The 16,753-nt window shown below is 40.1% G+C and overlaps 1 protein-coding gene across 2 annotated transcripts; it reads left to right on the top strand.

Moving 5' to 3' along the window:
• The first annotated feature begins 3,233 nt into the window (after window positions 1–3,233).
• Window positions 3,234–16,475, top strand: PDCD10 (programmed cell death 10). 2 transcript variants are annotated; one of them, XM_082487111.1, is made up of 8 exons: window positions 3,234–3,325; window positions 9,990–10,204; window positions 10,847–10,900; window positions 12,270–12,387; window positions 13,325–13,451; window positions 13,813–13,891; window positions 14,201–14,283; window positions 15,991–16,475. In XM_082487111.1, exons 2-8 carry the CDS (start codon window positions 10,109–10,111, stop codon window positions 16,070–16,072), a joined length of 639 nt encoding a protein of 212 aa, XP_082343237.1. In that variant the 5' UTR covers window positions 3,234–3,325; window positions 9,990–10,108; the 3' UTR covers window positions 16,073–16,475. The 2 variants fall into 2 exon arrangements, with proteins under 2 accessions (XP_082343237.1, XP_082343238.1); XM_082487112.1 differs by lacking the exon at window positions 3,234–3,325 and adding an exon at window positions 8,382–8,537.
• The last annotated feature ends 278 nt before the right edge of the window (window positions 16,476–16,753 follow it).

The following is a 16,753-nucleotide window of genomic DNA, read 5'->3' as shown; positions in this document are numbered from 1 at the left end:
TTAAAGAAAATGTGTTGTTCTGTCAAGTCAATCGTTCAAGATTCAGAAAGTATTTCTTTTCCTCCTGCAGGAATGCATGTTACATTACGTCCACCCCAAGTTCCACTAATCTTCTGTCATCCAGTTCACAAGACTAACAGCACTCAAAAGACACAAATTAAACCCAAATATTTTAAAGATATTTCCAAATTTAAATTAACTACTCTGGTCTTTCATGTATTTGAGGAACAATCCTGAATTCTCACTAGTCACAGTTTACTATATAGACGTCTTTCCCTACCATCTGACATGTAATCAAAGATACTGGCTGCATCAGAGAGATGCAAGTGTATACTAAATAAAGAAAACCAGGCACTTTTAAATCCTTGCTTACACACTAATTTTTAATGCAGCATAATGAAGATGAGGACAGCCTAAAGACTGAGTACAGAACAAACATACCCTATATTAATTCATATTCAGCCTATGGTTTACAGAGACAGAATAACGTATTGCCTACACAGAACGTGGATTGCCAGAAATTATTTTAGAAGGCATTCAGCCACTCCCAAAATGTGTCTTCGTGGATGATAAGCAACCAAAAAACAAATTTTAAATTTTGAGAAAAAAACATGAGATACATTAGCTGAAAAGGACTTCAAAGATCTAAGAGTAGCTAGATCTTGGTGTGAAGAATCCTACCAGCACTAACTCCTCTCCACTGGTATATTTTGTGATATATAAGATTAGAAGTTGAATTAAACTACACATAAACATGACATTTACATCTGCAGAATAAATTTCAAAAGTGTTATTACAACTATGTGGTTGGTGTTCACAGACACACGGTCCTAGGTAGCTAAAGCATTCAGTAGGCCAACAGACACACGAGATGTTGTGTGGTTTCAACAATGAATATGAAAGTAGATGACTGACAGCTTCATGAATATTTTCACATACATGTAATCAAATCATTCGATGAAAATGGTAAATGGGGAGACATAGTCAAAGCCAGTTAAAAAAAACAAATTCTACCTCAAACTCGGCTTAAGAATGTGAATACATAAGCTGGGAAGTCTTGTGAAGGTAAGTTTTGGAACTCATGACTGCATTTAGTAGCAAACTCGACACTGCCACAAGCCTTCACCGTGTATTACCTCTTAAGTTGCCCTGTGTGACTCTGTAGGCAACCCACAGCTTAAACAAAAAGCCAGTAACCTCCTTCCCTCACCTCAACTCCTTGGCAATTATTCCTCATCACACTCATCCAAGCCACAACTGGCATAAAAATAGGAAAGTGTGAAACTGGTCCAAGAGCTCACTGCTTAAAAAACAAAACAAAACAGAATCTGGAGTCTAAAGTATCACAAAATTGATGGAGCAGGATAGCATATTCTATTTTAAGTATTAGCACCAGTAGGACTGCAGCTTTGTAGCTTTACATTAAAACATACTAATTTCACTGAAAGGATAAGATACCATAGACATGCACTTGGGCTCAATCTATGCTATGACATTCTGGTAAATGTCTCTCACCTAAGCAGAATGACATCATTTTCTGTTAGACTGAAGTACTGATCACATCAAAAATGATGAAACAAGAATTGAGGAATCAGAAATAGTAGCCCATTAGTAATAGGCAACTCATACACACCACCCAAGTTTCAAGTAGCCCTTTAATACCAAGATTTCATACATAGATCTGGTTAAACCAAAACCAAGGAGTTGTGTGGAGGAGAAAATTCAGTACATGTAATAAAGTACAACAACCCAGGTGCTTTTTTTTTTTTTTTTTTTAACTCTTCTTCCCCCCCCCCCCCCCATCTTCTTGCTCACCTACAGGAAGGTGATGGGGACCGGTAACATATATAGACACGTGTGTGCACATGATCTGTCTGTTCCCACAGAATCTGTCATCAAAATCTTCCCCCCTTTGTCATCTCACTGCTGCGAGAAGTTACACCCAGTGTTTGACAAGTTTAGCACTTGTTCGCATCGGAATTCACGTGCCTTCTTAACATTAGATAATGCTGATCAGTATTTAAAAAAAAAAAAAGTATTTTAAAAAATGCATCGACAAAGAATATACAAGTTTACTTCATTTTTTGTAACAGCCAAAAGACAAAATACTCCGTATGCACATACCGTCTGCAGAAAATTGAGCAGATGAAGGGAACAAGCGGTGCCACCCGGGAGCGAAGCCCCCTCAGAGGCGGCTTTCAGGCGCACCGCTGCGGTCGGGGAGCGACCAAAAAGCCGCACAGACCTGCACGACACTACCTTCTTCAGCACGGACGCGGTTTTGAGAACGACTGCTGCCACACTTACCACAGTTTAACTTGAAAAAACAAAGTGCTCGGGCGAGCGGGGCCGAGGACGCCTCAGCTCCCGGCAGGCGCCAGCCGCTTCCCCCCCTCCTGCCCCCGGCGCTGCCGCCGGGAGGAGAGACGAAGGGTGACCGCACACCTGACAGGGGTTTTGGGGTTGTTTACCCCCCCCATCCCCCCCCCCCGAAGTCCTCAGACTGGCGGGGAAGCACCTCCGTTCCCAAACGCCGCCACCTCAGGCAGGCACAGCCTTCCCTCCCCAGAGGGGGGCACAGCCTCCCCCCTGCACCTCAGGCGGCCGCAACCTCCCCTCAAGGCGGGCACAGCCTCCCCCCCCTCTGAGGCGGGCGCAGCCTCCCCCCGCTCGCTCGCTCGCTCGCTCGCTCCCTCTCCTCACCCGCTAACGGAACGCCGCGGCGGCGCCTTCCCGCGCGGCGCAAGCCCGGGGTGTGCCGCCCCTCCGCTCTCGCCGGCGGCCCCCTGCGTAGGAAGGCGCTCCTCCTATGCGAAACAGCCGCGGAAAGCTTCACCTAGTTTAATAAACAAACCGGAGCCGCCGCCCGCACAGACACACCCACCCCCCAATACCACTAGCAGCGCAGACGAGCGCACTCACTCACCCGCCCGCCGCTGCTGCTACAGCCGCACACCCACCGCTCCGCGCTCCGCCGCGGGTGTGCGCCCAGCGCCGCCAACGCCTGGGTAGTCTCCCCGCCCTGCCCCGCCCCTTGGAGGCCCCGCCCTCCCCCGCCGGTCCCGCTCTCCGATTGGACGGTCCCCCCCCCCCTTCTCCTTCTCCCCTGCCTGTCTCCGCCCCCGCCCCGCGGCCCCGGCGCCGCGGGGCATTGTGGGGCTTGTAGTCACGGGTGGCGGACTACAAACCCCAGGGGCCCGCGCGGCCGCCGGTTAGTTCCGGACAACGCCTGGTGTGTGGTAACAGCAGCGGACGCTTCCTCCTCGTAGGCGCTTCCGGCGGGGCGGCGAAGCCCACTCGAGAGCTCCGTGGGTCGGGGGGGGAGGTGAGGTGCTATACCGTGCTATACCATGCTATACCATGCCCCGCCGCTGTCCTTCCTTTCCCGGCGTGTGGCCGCAGAGGAGCGAGGGCGTTTGGGGCGAGGGAACGGGGGGAGGTGTCCGCTAGTGTGTTTGCGCAGGGCCTGGCTCGCCTTTCGGGGCTGCGCCGCGCTGGGAGCGTAAAACTCTTCCCAGGATCGGGGCCTGGCCGAGGGGCGGGCGGAGGAGCGGCGGTAGCTCCTGGCCGCAGGTGAGCCCGGCCTTGGGCCTCACCGTGCGGGGAGGGCGGAGGGTGTCCCGTCCCCTCCCTACCAGGGAGAGGGTCCGGCCCCGTTTCCTCCCGCCCCGGGGCGCGGCGGGGGGGGGCAGCCGGGGCCTGCCCTTCTCCCCGTCCTTCCCGCTGCCCTCCGTCCCCGGGCTGGGTTGGGGCCCTCCCCTATACGGGGCGGGGGGAGCGGCTGAGAGGGATTCCCTGGGCTGTAGGCCCCTGGGCCGAGCCCCGGGAGAGTGGCCGGGGGGGGCCGCCCGGGCCTGGGGAGCGTAGGCCCGGATGTGTTATTATTTTTAGCTCGTCCTAACGTGGGAGCGGAGCGCTGTCAGGTGGCTGCGGTGAGCGGCAGCGGCGCGGTCAGTGCCGCCTCAGGTGGGGGCAGAGAACGAGGCATCTCGGCGCCTTCCCGCAAACCTCCGCTCGGCAGCGGGACGCCGAAGTGCCGGGCAGGGAGGGCGGATAGCCTGGGCTGTGCTCCTCCGGGTGACTGAACACTCCGGGGAGACCTTCAGTGTTCAGGTGTCCCATTAAACCGCTCACTTAGCTGGTGAGGTTGGTTGGTTGCCTTCCTGTAGCTTACATCTACTGGGGCACAGGCAGATGGCTGAAACCGTGGGCCAGGTTTGTGCTGTTCCTGTTATCTGAGGGACTAATTGCCCGCTGGTATTTGTTTACTTGTTGGAATGTATTTGAATGCTTGAAACCGTGTCTTACCTGTTAGCATTTGATAGCATAATAGCTTTGCTTTCACATTCCCAAAGAGGGAAAAAGAAACAGGGATATGCTGTTGTGCTTATATATGCTAAGAACCATGACCTGTTTCAGTTACACTGTATAATAATTTTAATGTTGCTAACGACTAAAACTGGGGCACAGTCCAGGAGGCTGTAGTTTAATATGTGGTAGGCAGACACAGAAACAGGGTGTATTGGGACAGACTAAATCACTTCCATTTTGAAGTTCAGCATTGCAAAAGAATATGAACTAATTGTCAGCCTGACTTCAGAGTAGGCTTGGATTTTGTTGTTTTTTTTTTTTTTAAAGTTAATGTGATTTTAAAAATAGATAGGTTTATTGCAAGTTCACATGATTTCTGTATTAGTCATACAAATTGTTCTTACGATAATAAAATGCATAAGCAGTTATGCTTTGTCAGAGTGAAATCAACTGTGAGTGGCTATTATATGTGTGTGGAGATGTTTGAAAACTGCCTATCTCTATTCTAGCGAGAGGCATTTAAAGATACTTTTAAAACTTCAATGCTGTTTTCTGGTGACATTCCTTTTATTAACTCCTCAGTGAAAGAGTGCTTATAACCAGCACTCTTCTGCTGGGTATAAGAGTTAATAGAATATGGAACCAGCGCAATAGAGTACCTTTTTTTAAGTTTCTTGTTATCTTTACTGATTTTAAAATACTGAGATAGTTGTAGCAGTTGATCTGTATGCCAATTCAAATTAATTCAACCATACTGTCATGAAGACACCTCAGTTTTAAAAAGAAGGAAAGTAGCTCTCTATCTGAAGCATAAAGCCATTAAGCTTTGTACAATATAGTCTAAGTTACACATTGGGAAATAATTACAATGTGTAACTGAAATACAGTGGTGGCAGGTAAGTTACCATCTGACAAGGTGGAGTGTGGAGGGTTTTTTTAATTTCTTCTAAGCGACCATTAATAAGGGAAACTTAGTTACCCAAGCTTATGCATGGGGTATGTATATAGTCAAAGGAGCATACTCTGCAATTTTTTTTCCTTCTGTAAAATTTGCAACTGTAATTAGTAAATTACATAAATTCTCTCCTCCCATGCACATTGGTTTTGCAAAGAGCTTGGCTCCTATTTGTCTCTGAATTCAGGCTGAAATTCATGCTGCTATTTCCTTTCCCCCCACTCTTTCTTCCTGCATTTCAATTACTTTTGCTGGTAACTCAGGGGGTTCAGATCAGGTTAAAGGTAGAATCTCCTCTTGAATCCTCACCGCAAAAAGTGGAGCAGAACTTCTTGGCAGTAAGCATAGCCTTTTCTAGAAGGAATAGAGCTGTAATTTTTGCTAGTAGCCAACCACTGAAATAATCATTCTGTTAGATCAGTACCTCAGGCCTTGTTCCTCTTTAGTACTTTTTTTTTTTTTTTTTTTTTTTAAGAAAAGAGTATTAATGTCTAGGTGCTTAAAGTTTTCCAGATCTAAGGTAGATGCAGCCTGCAGAAAGGAATAGAGACAACATCAGTGCATAGGTAGATCTACTGATGACATAACTGAAGATTAAAATCCTGCCAACTGATACCTAATTAATGTTTCTGTTGTTTTAAAACTCTTTAAATGTTGTAATCACCAGACTCTGCTCTCTTCTCCTTAAACCCTGTTTCAAAAGATAGCGTTAAACAAACACCTTTCTTTCATGGAATCCTTGCTTGTTTTCACACTGGCCAATGAGCAGGTATGGGTTTGGGGAAGATTAGGGTACTCTGTGATGGTTATATTCTTATGAAGTAGCTCTGCCGTTCTGCTGCTTGATTTTGGTGCATGACCAAAAGTCTGTCAGTAAATAACATAGATTAGAGAAAGCAAATTATCACATTAGATGCTGATAACAGTAATACATTTTGGGAAGTGTGGTATCTATTGCTATTTACCCCTTTTGTCTTACAGGAAGTTTATCTTAATGTAGTTTTTTTCTGATAAAGTTCAGTTGAATGATTTAAAATGTCATTGGGTGGATATGAGGGAATAGGTCTATTAAAGAATCCTTCCAGACTCGTTCCTCATCTGAAATGTACCAGTTCTCTCTGTTTCCTGAATAGCTGGGATAACATTTCGGTGCTAGAGCTTAAAAGTTAGAATGTAAAACTCGTACTGACATTGAAAGTATATACTTCATGTTAGTACATCTCTTGGAATACAGCTTGATGTGTTCGATGGCTTAAGACTGAGCAACAGGATTGTATTAGCTGGCATCTTAGTGTAGTTTTCAAACTCAGATTCTCTTTAAATTCCCTATATCATTCTGTAGATTCTCTCTCATGGTTGTTTTCATCTGTTGATGTAGCATGAAACATGACTTCTAGTTTTTTATATACAGATTTTGATCTGTGGAATCACTGTAACAGAAAAGATCAGGCTTGCATGTAGATTTATATTTGGCAGTCTGTCTGTTCCAGACTGCATATCCCACTATCTTCTTCTTGTCTTCCCCTTCAGACCAATTAACAAGTTTGCCAGCTAACTAACACCTTTTTTGCATCTTGCAGCAATTTGCCAGGATTTCCTGAACTACATGACTACAATGTGCTGTTCTAATAAATCACCCTCTTGTGGAACCTTATGCCATTTTTTTGAGAATGTAAAAAAAACAATTGGCAGGTGAAACTAGGGTAAACTCTTCTCAAATAAAAGACTCTTTTGAGGTTGTGGTGAACTGAAGTTAAGTGTTTAGAAGACAGTGTTGCCATAAAGCTTGGCAGCTGTGCAGATGGCTGCTTTTGATCATATACCAAAAGAAATACTGAAAGCTCAGAGTTGCTGCATGATAATGTGTGTTAAGCTTTGGCTTTATTCAGGCCATTTTGAAGGCTAATGGACTTTCTAATAATTTCTTTAAATGATAGAACAGAAACTTCAGTTTTCCTGGGGTCATGGTCTGTAGTCAGAATTGAGACCTTCTTCAAAGATACTTGTGTGTGGTTTAGTGCAGTTGAGACAAACTATTTTTCTGTAATGCAAATAAATGTGTGGGTTTTGTGAAAAATTTTATCCTTGCTGTTTAACTACTAGCAAAGACTGCAGTGCATCTGAGTTACATCTGAAGTATGTGAAGAAGTTGATCCTTAGCTGCAAAGACAAATGGTGTGGCCATGTTAGCAGTCGGATACTTGCATGATGGTATGACACTACCTAGTGTATCTTCTGGAAAACAGGAAGATTTGTGGAATAACGAACAGCCAGCATGATACATTGAATATATTTCTTTTCATATGTTGGCAACAAAAGTATGTAATGTTCCTAAGTATTTCTTGTGTGCGTGTATATTTAATTCTACCTCTTCAGTCACAATGCTTGTATCCTTTGTGTTAAGACAAAACCTTGGATTTATATTTTGTTTGAAGAATGTCAGTGTCCGGTAAAGAGGTAATAGATGGCATATAATTGTTTTTATATGGAGGGTTTAACTGTACCGTGGATTAGTAACAAAAGCTTACAGCTCTTCAGGAGAAAATGAGTTCTTCGTGGTAGTCCACAGTGTAATAGGTTTTCATCGTCATCAAAATCCATCATTTCAGTTAGTGTTTCCTTTTCTTTGTGGATACTGCTAACTCACAAAAACAACGTATTATTTTGTCCTTTTTTTTCCCCCTTCTTCCTATGATCAAAAATCTTTTGGGTAGACTAGAACAACGTTCAATGACCTGATTTAACTGTTATTCTGTTGAGAATATGGTACTCTAGATAAAAACTTGCAGTAAATTAATCTGTGAATGCTGTCTTTAGTGGTGCTTGTTAGTGTAGTATTTTGTGTGAGCATATGTTTTTACTGAACTTCCAGAAGCACAGGATTACACAGTAAAACAAACCACTTTCCATCCACTCTGCCCCTCTCATGCCAGAGTCTTCAGTGCAGGGAATATGTATGTATAATAAATGGGACAGCTTGTACTTGCAGTTGTGAGTGAAAACTTGTTCAGACAAGTTCCCTTCCCTCCATGTGAGTAGACCTTGCATGAATTTATGTAACTCTGAACCAAGTTCTTTAAAGATCCTCAACTTTTTGAGGAATGACAAATATTCACTTGTATTCTTCTATGTTCTTGACAGCTGTAAAATATCTACAGGGTAGGTGAGAGTCCTGATTTTTGCAATTCCATCCGTATGGATGTATCTTGTCTACACAGACCCCTTTTTAAAGTCTCAGTAATCCTGTCTGTGGCTATAGGAACCTGCTCAGGTATGTCATGTGGAAGGGTTGGAAAAGTAAGAGAAACAAAGATGAGATTTTGCAATGAGTAGTCCATGTCAGAAGACCTGTATAAAGAGCTGCTACTAGTTACTATAGTCATGTTTAATTTTTTTTCTAATCGTGTTGTAACTGTTGGCTGCTACTGCATTGTGACAAGTTGTTCACTTGTTTTCTCACTTTTGAGTACATTCATACTGCCTAATGACATGCTCAGATGAGACATGCATGATAGTCATCCAAGTTCTCTGTGTTTACTGGAATCAATAACAAATTTCACTTGTATAATTATAGCTAAACTACTATATACCTGCCTTGGGCAAAAAGAGAATATCTGTTCTTCTTTTTAAACAGCCTGAAGGTTTTTAGCCAGTGCAGAGCAAAATGAGGAATTTAGCTTGAAAAAATATCTTGGCATTTTTAACCTGTTTAAACTATTGGGAAGTTATATTGATTACTGTAGTAGCTTCTGCTGTTTCTTAAAAACTTCACTTTTTTCATGTCTTACTAAAATATCAATAAAAGCTTCTGAAGCTTGTTAGGAGGAAAAGAACCTCTGGTGCATTGCTCCTCCAAGCAAATCTAAAAATTAAAATTCTTATCTATGTATCTTTATTCTTAACTTAGACTTTAGATCTTTAAACTCAATTATGTTATATAAAATATTTAAAAATAGTCTTATGAACAGAAAATATAGCAGGCTGTAACAAAGGCTTCTTATGAACTGTAAGTGTGATGTTTTTCTTTTCCACATAATTTCAAGGTCTGAGGAATGATCTCTTCATGTTGGATATGATGAGCTGGACTGGGCGGAGAACTTTCAAAACCTAGGTTCAGTTACTGGAACAATAATTTTCCATTGAGTTAACATAGCTGTTGACACACGCAGGGTGGAAACACAACTTAAGAATTCTGCTGGTATAAAACCAAAGATGTGGTATTATGGGTAGAAAGTGGGCACTGATCTCCAGCAGAAGCGCAGCTTGATACATATGTAAAAATGTGGAATATTTATAGGTAGTCTTAATGTTAATTGTCATTATGCGTCTGTATGGGTTTGGGGTTTACAGCATGTAATGCTTTTCAAGCTTTATATATATGTGAGTGATCAGGAATCTTATGCTGCTGCTTACAAGTGGTGGCAAGATTTTTGTACTACTTATCAAATAACATCAATTCTTTCAGGAAAATTAATTCCATAAGAACTTGAAGTAAAATGGTTTTGGTAGTACCTTAAGCTTTAAAATACCCATTCACTTAATAGATTTCAATTAGGGTTTTAAAGTTACATGAAGTAGTCATTCCATATTTACTCAACTCATAAGTAATTCCTAGCTTCTAGGCAGTAACAAACCAATGTTGTTCTGTGCCTTTTCATTTTTAGAACCTGTCAGTCATTACCATTCATAATTGCGTTTTGTTTTTTTCCTTGCACGACCTAAGGACAACATATTTTCCAAGTTCTTCAAGTATTCTTGCACAACGAGGAAAAAGAAGAAACATTTCAGTGAATGAGGAGTTTTTTGCTTCTATAGTATTTTCCTTGAGAAGTGGGTCTTTGAATGAGGATGACAATGGAAGAGATGAAGAATGAAGCAGAGACCACTTCTATGGTTTCCATGCCTCTCTATGCTGTCATGTACCCTGTCTTTAATGAGGTAAGTTACATTTTGCTTTAGAATGTAATAATCCTCTTTACATTGGGAAACATGATCACGGTAACAGTTTGCTTACCTTGATTGGAAAAGCTTTGTGTCTAACATCTTTTTTCTATGCATTGTTTTACCCTTCTTTCCATGAATATGATTTCATGCTTAACAAAGATTGCTAGTTGTCTTGGCCCTGATCTTTTTTCTTACCTTTTACAGAGGATTTTCACAAACCTGATAGGTCCTGCCTCCTGTGGCAGGAAGTAACATACAGTTGAACATGTACCTGTGAACAGCTTGATACATTTTAATTTTACTGCTGATGGCCATAACTTAATAGGATATTTATTCTTCTGCAAGTATCAGAGATGGTCAAGATGTTCTCAAAGCTTCTGCTAGACTTCTGCTGTAGGCTGGATAAACGCAAAATACATCTAGTGACATGTTTGATTTTAATGTTTTTATTTTATAATGTTGTTATTTAATGTATTTATTTTGATCAAACTTTATAGTATCTCTCCCTCAAATGAGACCAGCAATTTGAATGCTTCTGTCAGTTCCTGTTTTCATTATCAATATAAAGCAAGCCATGAGTACTTAACTTGTTCTGATAACATTAGAATCGCTAATAATTCTAAACTTCTGTTGCAGCTAGAAAGAGTAAATCTATCTGCAGCTCAGACGCTGAGAGCAGCTTTTATTAAGGTGAGAAGTAACTTATACTGGAGAATGATTGTTTAAAAGGTAAACCATACATGATGAAGCGAAAAAATCAGCTGTCTTGTTTCCTTGTGTCCTCATGTTTGAAGACTGCATCCTTGATCCAACAGTATAAAAATAAAGGGGGGAATTAGATGGACTGTAAATTCGAGATGTCTGAAAATTTTATGACTAGAATTCTGAATGATACAAGCATACTGAGCAATTTTAAACAAACAGAATCTTGTCTTGTTGATGTAGTACAAAAGCTTAAATGAGGAATCAGTCAGCAAAGGTCATAAAGATAGTCTAAATATGACGAGATTATGTAGAATAGGTGCTCATGAGAAAAAGGCACGTGGGCAGACTTTGAAAATGGTTTACAAAGTGAATGGTAATGGGATTATTTTGTGGATGAGGATAAATTCAATGCTTATGTTTGTATCCAACAGTAAATGGAAAAAAGATTCTTCTAACTTTTATATTATATTCCTAAAGAATGAAAAATACAGATTCTCCTTTATACTGCTTTATTGAAGTGGTAATCTTTTGAAATTCTTTAAACAAAAATAATTGTAGGCATGACATATCTTAACATGTGAACTATGCAACTAAGTAATACTTCCCTGTTTCTACACTTAGATTTAAGTGTACCTAGACAGTTTTAAGTATCAACTAGAGCTCATAAAGTTAAATGTTTTTACAACTGGTGTTAAGGAGCTAAGCTGAATGTAAATAATGTAAAAACTGAGGTATTGGTGGAAATGGTAGTGCTAGCTTAAAAAAAAAACCACACACCGTCATTCTAATTCAACACAGCATAACTCCGATAGCAGCACAGGTATTGTGAATACTTCCAATGTTAGTCTATCTTAGCTTTACTTAGATATGTCATCAATCAAAAGTGTTTGGTTTTTTTTTCTGAAAAAGCAATTCCAAGATTATGTTTGAGCATATGATGTGATTCATAAGAGGCACGCTTGTAAAATGTTACATGGAAGATGGGGGAGTAGCACCTGTGTTTGAGTGAATTAAATCCCAATGGATACAGTATCTTTGTCTCAAAGCTTAGTGTTTACAGAAATGTAACAGAATATAGAATTTTGTGAAAAACTTCCATATTCAAATTGAAATGAGTGGAAAGGCTCATTGGAAAAGTTGTTTATACAAAACCACTGTTATACTCTAATGAAAATGGATGTTGTAGTGGAAGAATGTTTTTCAATGTAATCGGCTAGTTTAAAGGCATTGGACTTTTAAGGGTTCTAGCAAAGTCCTGCAGTATACGAAGCAAGTTACATGAAAATCTGCCTTTGTGCTTGCAATATTCATGTGTCTTGCATATTTAAGAATAAAAATTTTCTGTGCCGTACAGGCTGAAAAAGAAAATCCAGGTCTTACACAGGACATCATTATGAAAATTCTGGAGAAAAAAAGCGTGGACGTGAACTTCACGGAGTCTCTTCTGCGTATGGCAGCTGATGATGTAGAAGGTAACCTCTCATGTTGAATAAGTGTATTTTTAATTACACTGTTAACTAGGAACATGCATTTATCTATGCCTATTTTCAGAAGAGGTTATTTGTTTCTTAATAGATTTTTTTTCAGCATCGTGGAAGAATATTTGTATTTTCTGAATTCCTCTTTGGGAGAAGTTAAATCTCCTCAAAAACATGCTTGACTAATAAGAGAAAGAAAGAAAATGAATGTTTAGAATTTACTAGGGCATGTAGTGATAGGACGAGGGGCAATGGCTTTAAACTGGAAGAGGGCAGGTTCAAATTAAACGTTAGGAAGAGGCTTTTCACTGTGAGGGTGGTGAGGCACTGGCACAGGTTGCCCAGAGAGGTTGTTGAGGCCCCATCCCTGGAGGTGTTCAAGGCCAGGCTGGACGTGGCCTTGGGCAACCTGGACTGGTGGGAGGTGTCCCTGCCTATGGCAGGGGGGTTGGAACTCGATGATCTTCAAGGTCCTTTCCAACCTAAACCATTCTATGATTCTATGTTTTTGTGTGTGCGTAGTTCATTTTTTTGCAGTGCTAACAACCAGAAAAAAGCATATATGGAGTATAATGTTCACCTTCTTTTTCTCTGCTTCAAATTAGAAGCAGTAGTTACACTGTGAGAGAAGGGGAGTATACAGAAGACAGTTATTTTAATACTGCATTTGGTTAGCGTAGTGTCTTCAGTGTCTCACAAATCAAGTAAGATGGGCTCTTTTTTCCAACTTGCAATAATAAAGGTTATTGTTGCACTGTGTTTTTATTGATGCAGAGTATATTCACTGTAGTTTTCTGGCCATGGCTGTTTTTTTGCTGTTAACCTTCAAATGTAACATGGCAATACTGCTGCATTTTGTGAAGTAGTGTTTTTAGCTGTCACTAGAGACTTGAGGAAAAACTAATGGTATTTTTGAATATGTTCTTGTTAGAGTATATGATTGAAAGACCAGAACCAGAATTCCAAGATCTTAATGAAAAGGCACGAGCACTTAAACAGATTCTTAGTAAGATTCCTGATGAGATCAATGACAGAGTGAGGTTTCTTCAGACAATCAAGTAAGTACTGTGTTATGTATTTTTCTGCAGATTGAAGGGTCAAACTTTGTATTTAAACCTGAATGTTCAAATGCTGTAGGAGATGCTAGTAACACCGTTCCCATTGGAAACCAGCCTGATACTCGCTTATGAGTGGACAGAGTTGGGGATTTTTAACAAGAGCCCCATTAACTTCTGAGTCCTAGTTTGAATACCCATGTCACTGGTTTAGCTCTTTGCATTTGGTCTGGCTACATCCTGTCTGACACTTACTCTGTAGAGACTGTTTTGGGAAGTATCTGACTAATACAGGGGGATTAAATTCCAACTTTTAAATAGGATAGGTTAAGGCTATTACAACTATCTTTTTATTGCCAAATAGGGACATCGCGAGTGCAATAAAGGAACTTCTTGACACAGTAAATAATGTCTTCAAGAAATACCAATACCAGAACCGGCGGGTATGTGCAATAACTCTTTATACAATAATTTTAATGGTATAAGAGGAAGCATATCCTTTTGATCAAAGAATGAATAGGAGATCTTAACTGGTCAATAACATATTACTTTAACAACGGGATTGTATGGTGGGTCTCAGCAGTTTTATAGGAAGAGGGCAGTTTCTCTGCACGTCTGCTAAAAAAAGATAAATCAAAATTGCTATACCTACATAATGTTAGCCAATCCTCTTCTCAATTTAACATCAAGATTCTGACTGTACCCAATAATATGTGAACTAAGACTCTACTCCTGGTGTTTTTGTTTCTTAGGCACTTGAGCACCAAAAGAAAGAGTTTGTAAAATACTCCAAAAGTTTCAGTGATACTCTGAAAACCTATTTTAAAGATGGAAAGTAAGTATGTTTTTGTACTAACGTTTTATGTAATGAAAGGTTTTGTCAGCTAATGGGGGAAAATAAGACAAGCTTTTGGGCGTAAGCTACCTTCAGGACTTGCCTAATTTTTTTCTTCACCATTGTCCTCAGGCAATCATGGCTTCTTTAAAATACTTTCATTACCTTTGTAATGCCTTTGAGGAAAGGGAAGTCTGTTAAATGCACCACCATGCAACACTCGTGCAGTGTTAGCTTTGAATTTGAATACTTGAAGTTAAATTTCATGGCCTTGTGTGTTTTTTTTTTCAGTGTATATACAAGGACCAAAAATTTATGAATGCTTTATTGAAAAAAGTAATCTACCTATTTGAAATATCACTTGCAAACCCTAAACATGTGTACTGTTTTTTTTATTTATACTTTTATCGTCCTTTCTCTATAGCTCCTTATAGTGCTTCCCAGTACTTGAAACTACTCAGCTGATTAATCTTTTTATATTTGAACATTTTAGCCTTCGAACTGAGGCTTTTTTCAGGTCTTCACCTTGGATTTTGAAGTCACTATTCTTGTTTATTTCACTGTAGTGACTGTTTCGGATGATGAGTGTATCCCTCTCAGATTTTGACAGTGCCAAAGTGTTCTATCTGCTACTGTTTTAAAGATGAGAACTACCTTCCATGTCTGGTCTTGTTGAGCTTGGCAAAGACTAAGAGCACCCAGGGGATGGTGCGTTACTAAAGGAGAGAGATGGTTTGAGACCAGCTGCAAATACTGCCTTGCTCCTATCAAAGCATTCTTTTTTTTTTTTTTCTTCCTGCTTTTACTGAAATTGGGGCTAAATTTGATTATGATACCAAAATGAGAAATTTAGACCTTGGTAGCTTTATGATTACTGAACGGATATGTAGATAAGTTTTCACATGAACTAGGTATAAACAGTCTCAGTTGATGAGAAAACTATTTGACTGAAAACATGAGGAAAGGGTTGCATGTGTTATGCATGTACCCCAACCATACTGAAAGAGGTGAGCTTTGTTTAGCCCTAGGTGAAGTGAATGCTGAGCTATGTATTGTGGGCATAAGCTTAAAGTGTGTTAGGTATTATCAATATTGCAAGAAATCCGAGGTAAGGCTTGTATTTCATATCCTTGTGGAATTGGAAGTAATTTAAATCTGTCTGAACTGCGTGTTGACTAAGATACCCTGCTCCCACCAGAAAGTAACAGGGCTAAACAAAATAGTCATGCTCACAGATGTCATTACTGAGCTGAAAAGTGACTCCACACCTCTTTCTTAACAAAAAGATAACTAGAATAGTATATTGCTTCCATATGCATGCGCACTTAGTATTTCTTGAGGAAAGAGTTGCAAATTCTTAAATTACTAGCAGATAAGGTGTTCAGCTTTGAAAAGAACAGGCATTTAATGATCATCTGTTCCACTGTTTTTTGTAGTTAGCTAAAACACCAGAACTAAATGATTGAGATGTCAATGATGATTGAGAGCCAAAGTCTTTAAGTTCCTGCCAATAAACATAGCTATACAAATAAGTCTATCTGTTTGCCAGCAGTAAGCTTCAGGTAAATCACGATATGGTAAAACATCAATATGCTTCCAATTTGCAGAGCCTAGATGCCAGTATTTTTATTGCCCAAACTTAATGCTGTATTTATTGAATGACATGTTTCTAAAAATGTCTGAAGCAGTATCTTTCTCTTTTAACAGGGCAATAAATGTGTTCATAAGTGCCAACCGACTAATTCATCAAACCAACTTGATACTCCAGACCTTCAAAACTGTGGCCTGAAAACTGTATATGTTGAGAGTTGTACTTTTCAATGGTGGATAGGGTACCTTTATATGTAAATTTTAAAGTTTTGACTGTATAAATTATCAGCCCCTCCTGAGGGGCCCAATGCAGGATTTCGAATGGGATTATTGCCATCTTACACCATATTTTTGTAAAACATTGTAGCTTAATCATAATCTCACAATGAAGATTTTGCATCACTTTTTGCTATTATCATTCTTTTCAGAATTATAAGCCAAAAGAATTTACGCCTTAATGTGTCATTATGTAACATTCCTTATAAGAATTGTAAATATTTGGTGTTCTGTTTCTGACATTTTAACTTGAAAGCGGAAAACTGCAAGATTATGTATTTAACAATATTGGTGGCAAATATTCAATAAATAGTTTACATCTGTTAGACTGTCTTTCTGTATGTGAACAACAATGCATAACTCATCTTTCTAGAACTGCAGAACATTCATTAAATGGAAAAATTAAAATTACTTGGGTGCTTAAAGCTACTGGCAGTTCAAATCAGTATAAAATGAGGGTTTTTCCTTAAAGCTGAGATTTTTGGCTGTGATCTAATACTAGACCAGAATACTAGTATAATTCAATTTAAATGTCTTTGGCAAAATAATAAAGAACCCCAGAAGTGAGGTGTGCTTTTGTTTTTGGTAGAAACTAAATCCTACT

Source organism: Vanellus vanellus (assembly GCF_965231255.1).
Source record: "Vanellus vanellus genome assembly, chromosome: 8".
Lineage (NCBI taxonomy): Eukaryota > Metazoa > Chordata > Aves > Charadriiformes > Charadriidae > Vanellus > Vanellus vanellus.
Note: the sequence above shows the minus strand (reverse complement) of the source record. Positions and strands in the feature narration are given on the sequence as shown.

Coding starts and splice junctions, on each gene's coding strand:
- PDCD10 (XM_082487111.1), top strand. CDS start 10,109: ATGAGGATGACAATGGAAGAGATGAAGAATGAAGCAGAGACCACTTCT. Junction 12,388..13,324: donor GGCAGCTGATGATGTAGAAG/GTAACCTCTCAT, acceptor TGTTCTTGTTAG/AGTATATGATTGAAAGACCA. Junction 13,452..13,812: donor AGGTTTCTTCAGACAATCAA/GTAAGTACTGTG, acceptor ATTGCCAAATAG/GGACATCGCGAGTGCAATAA.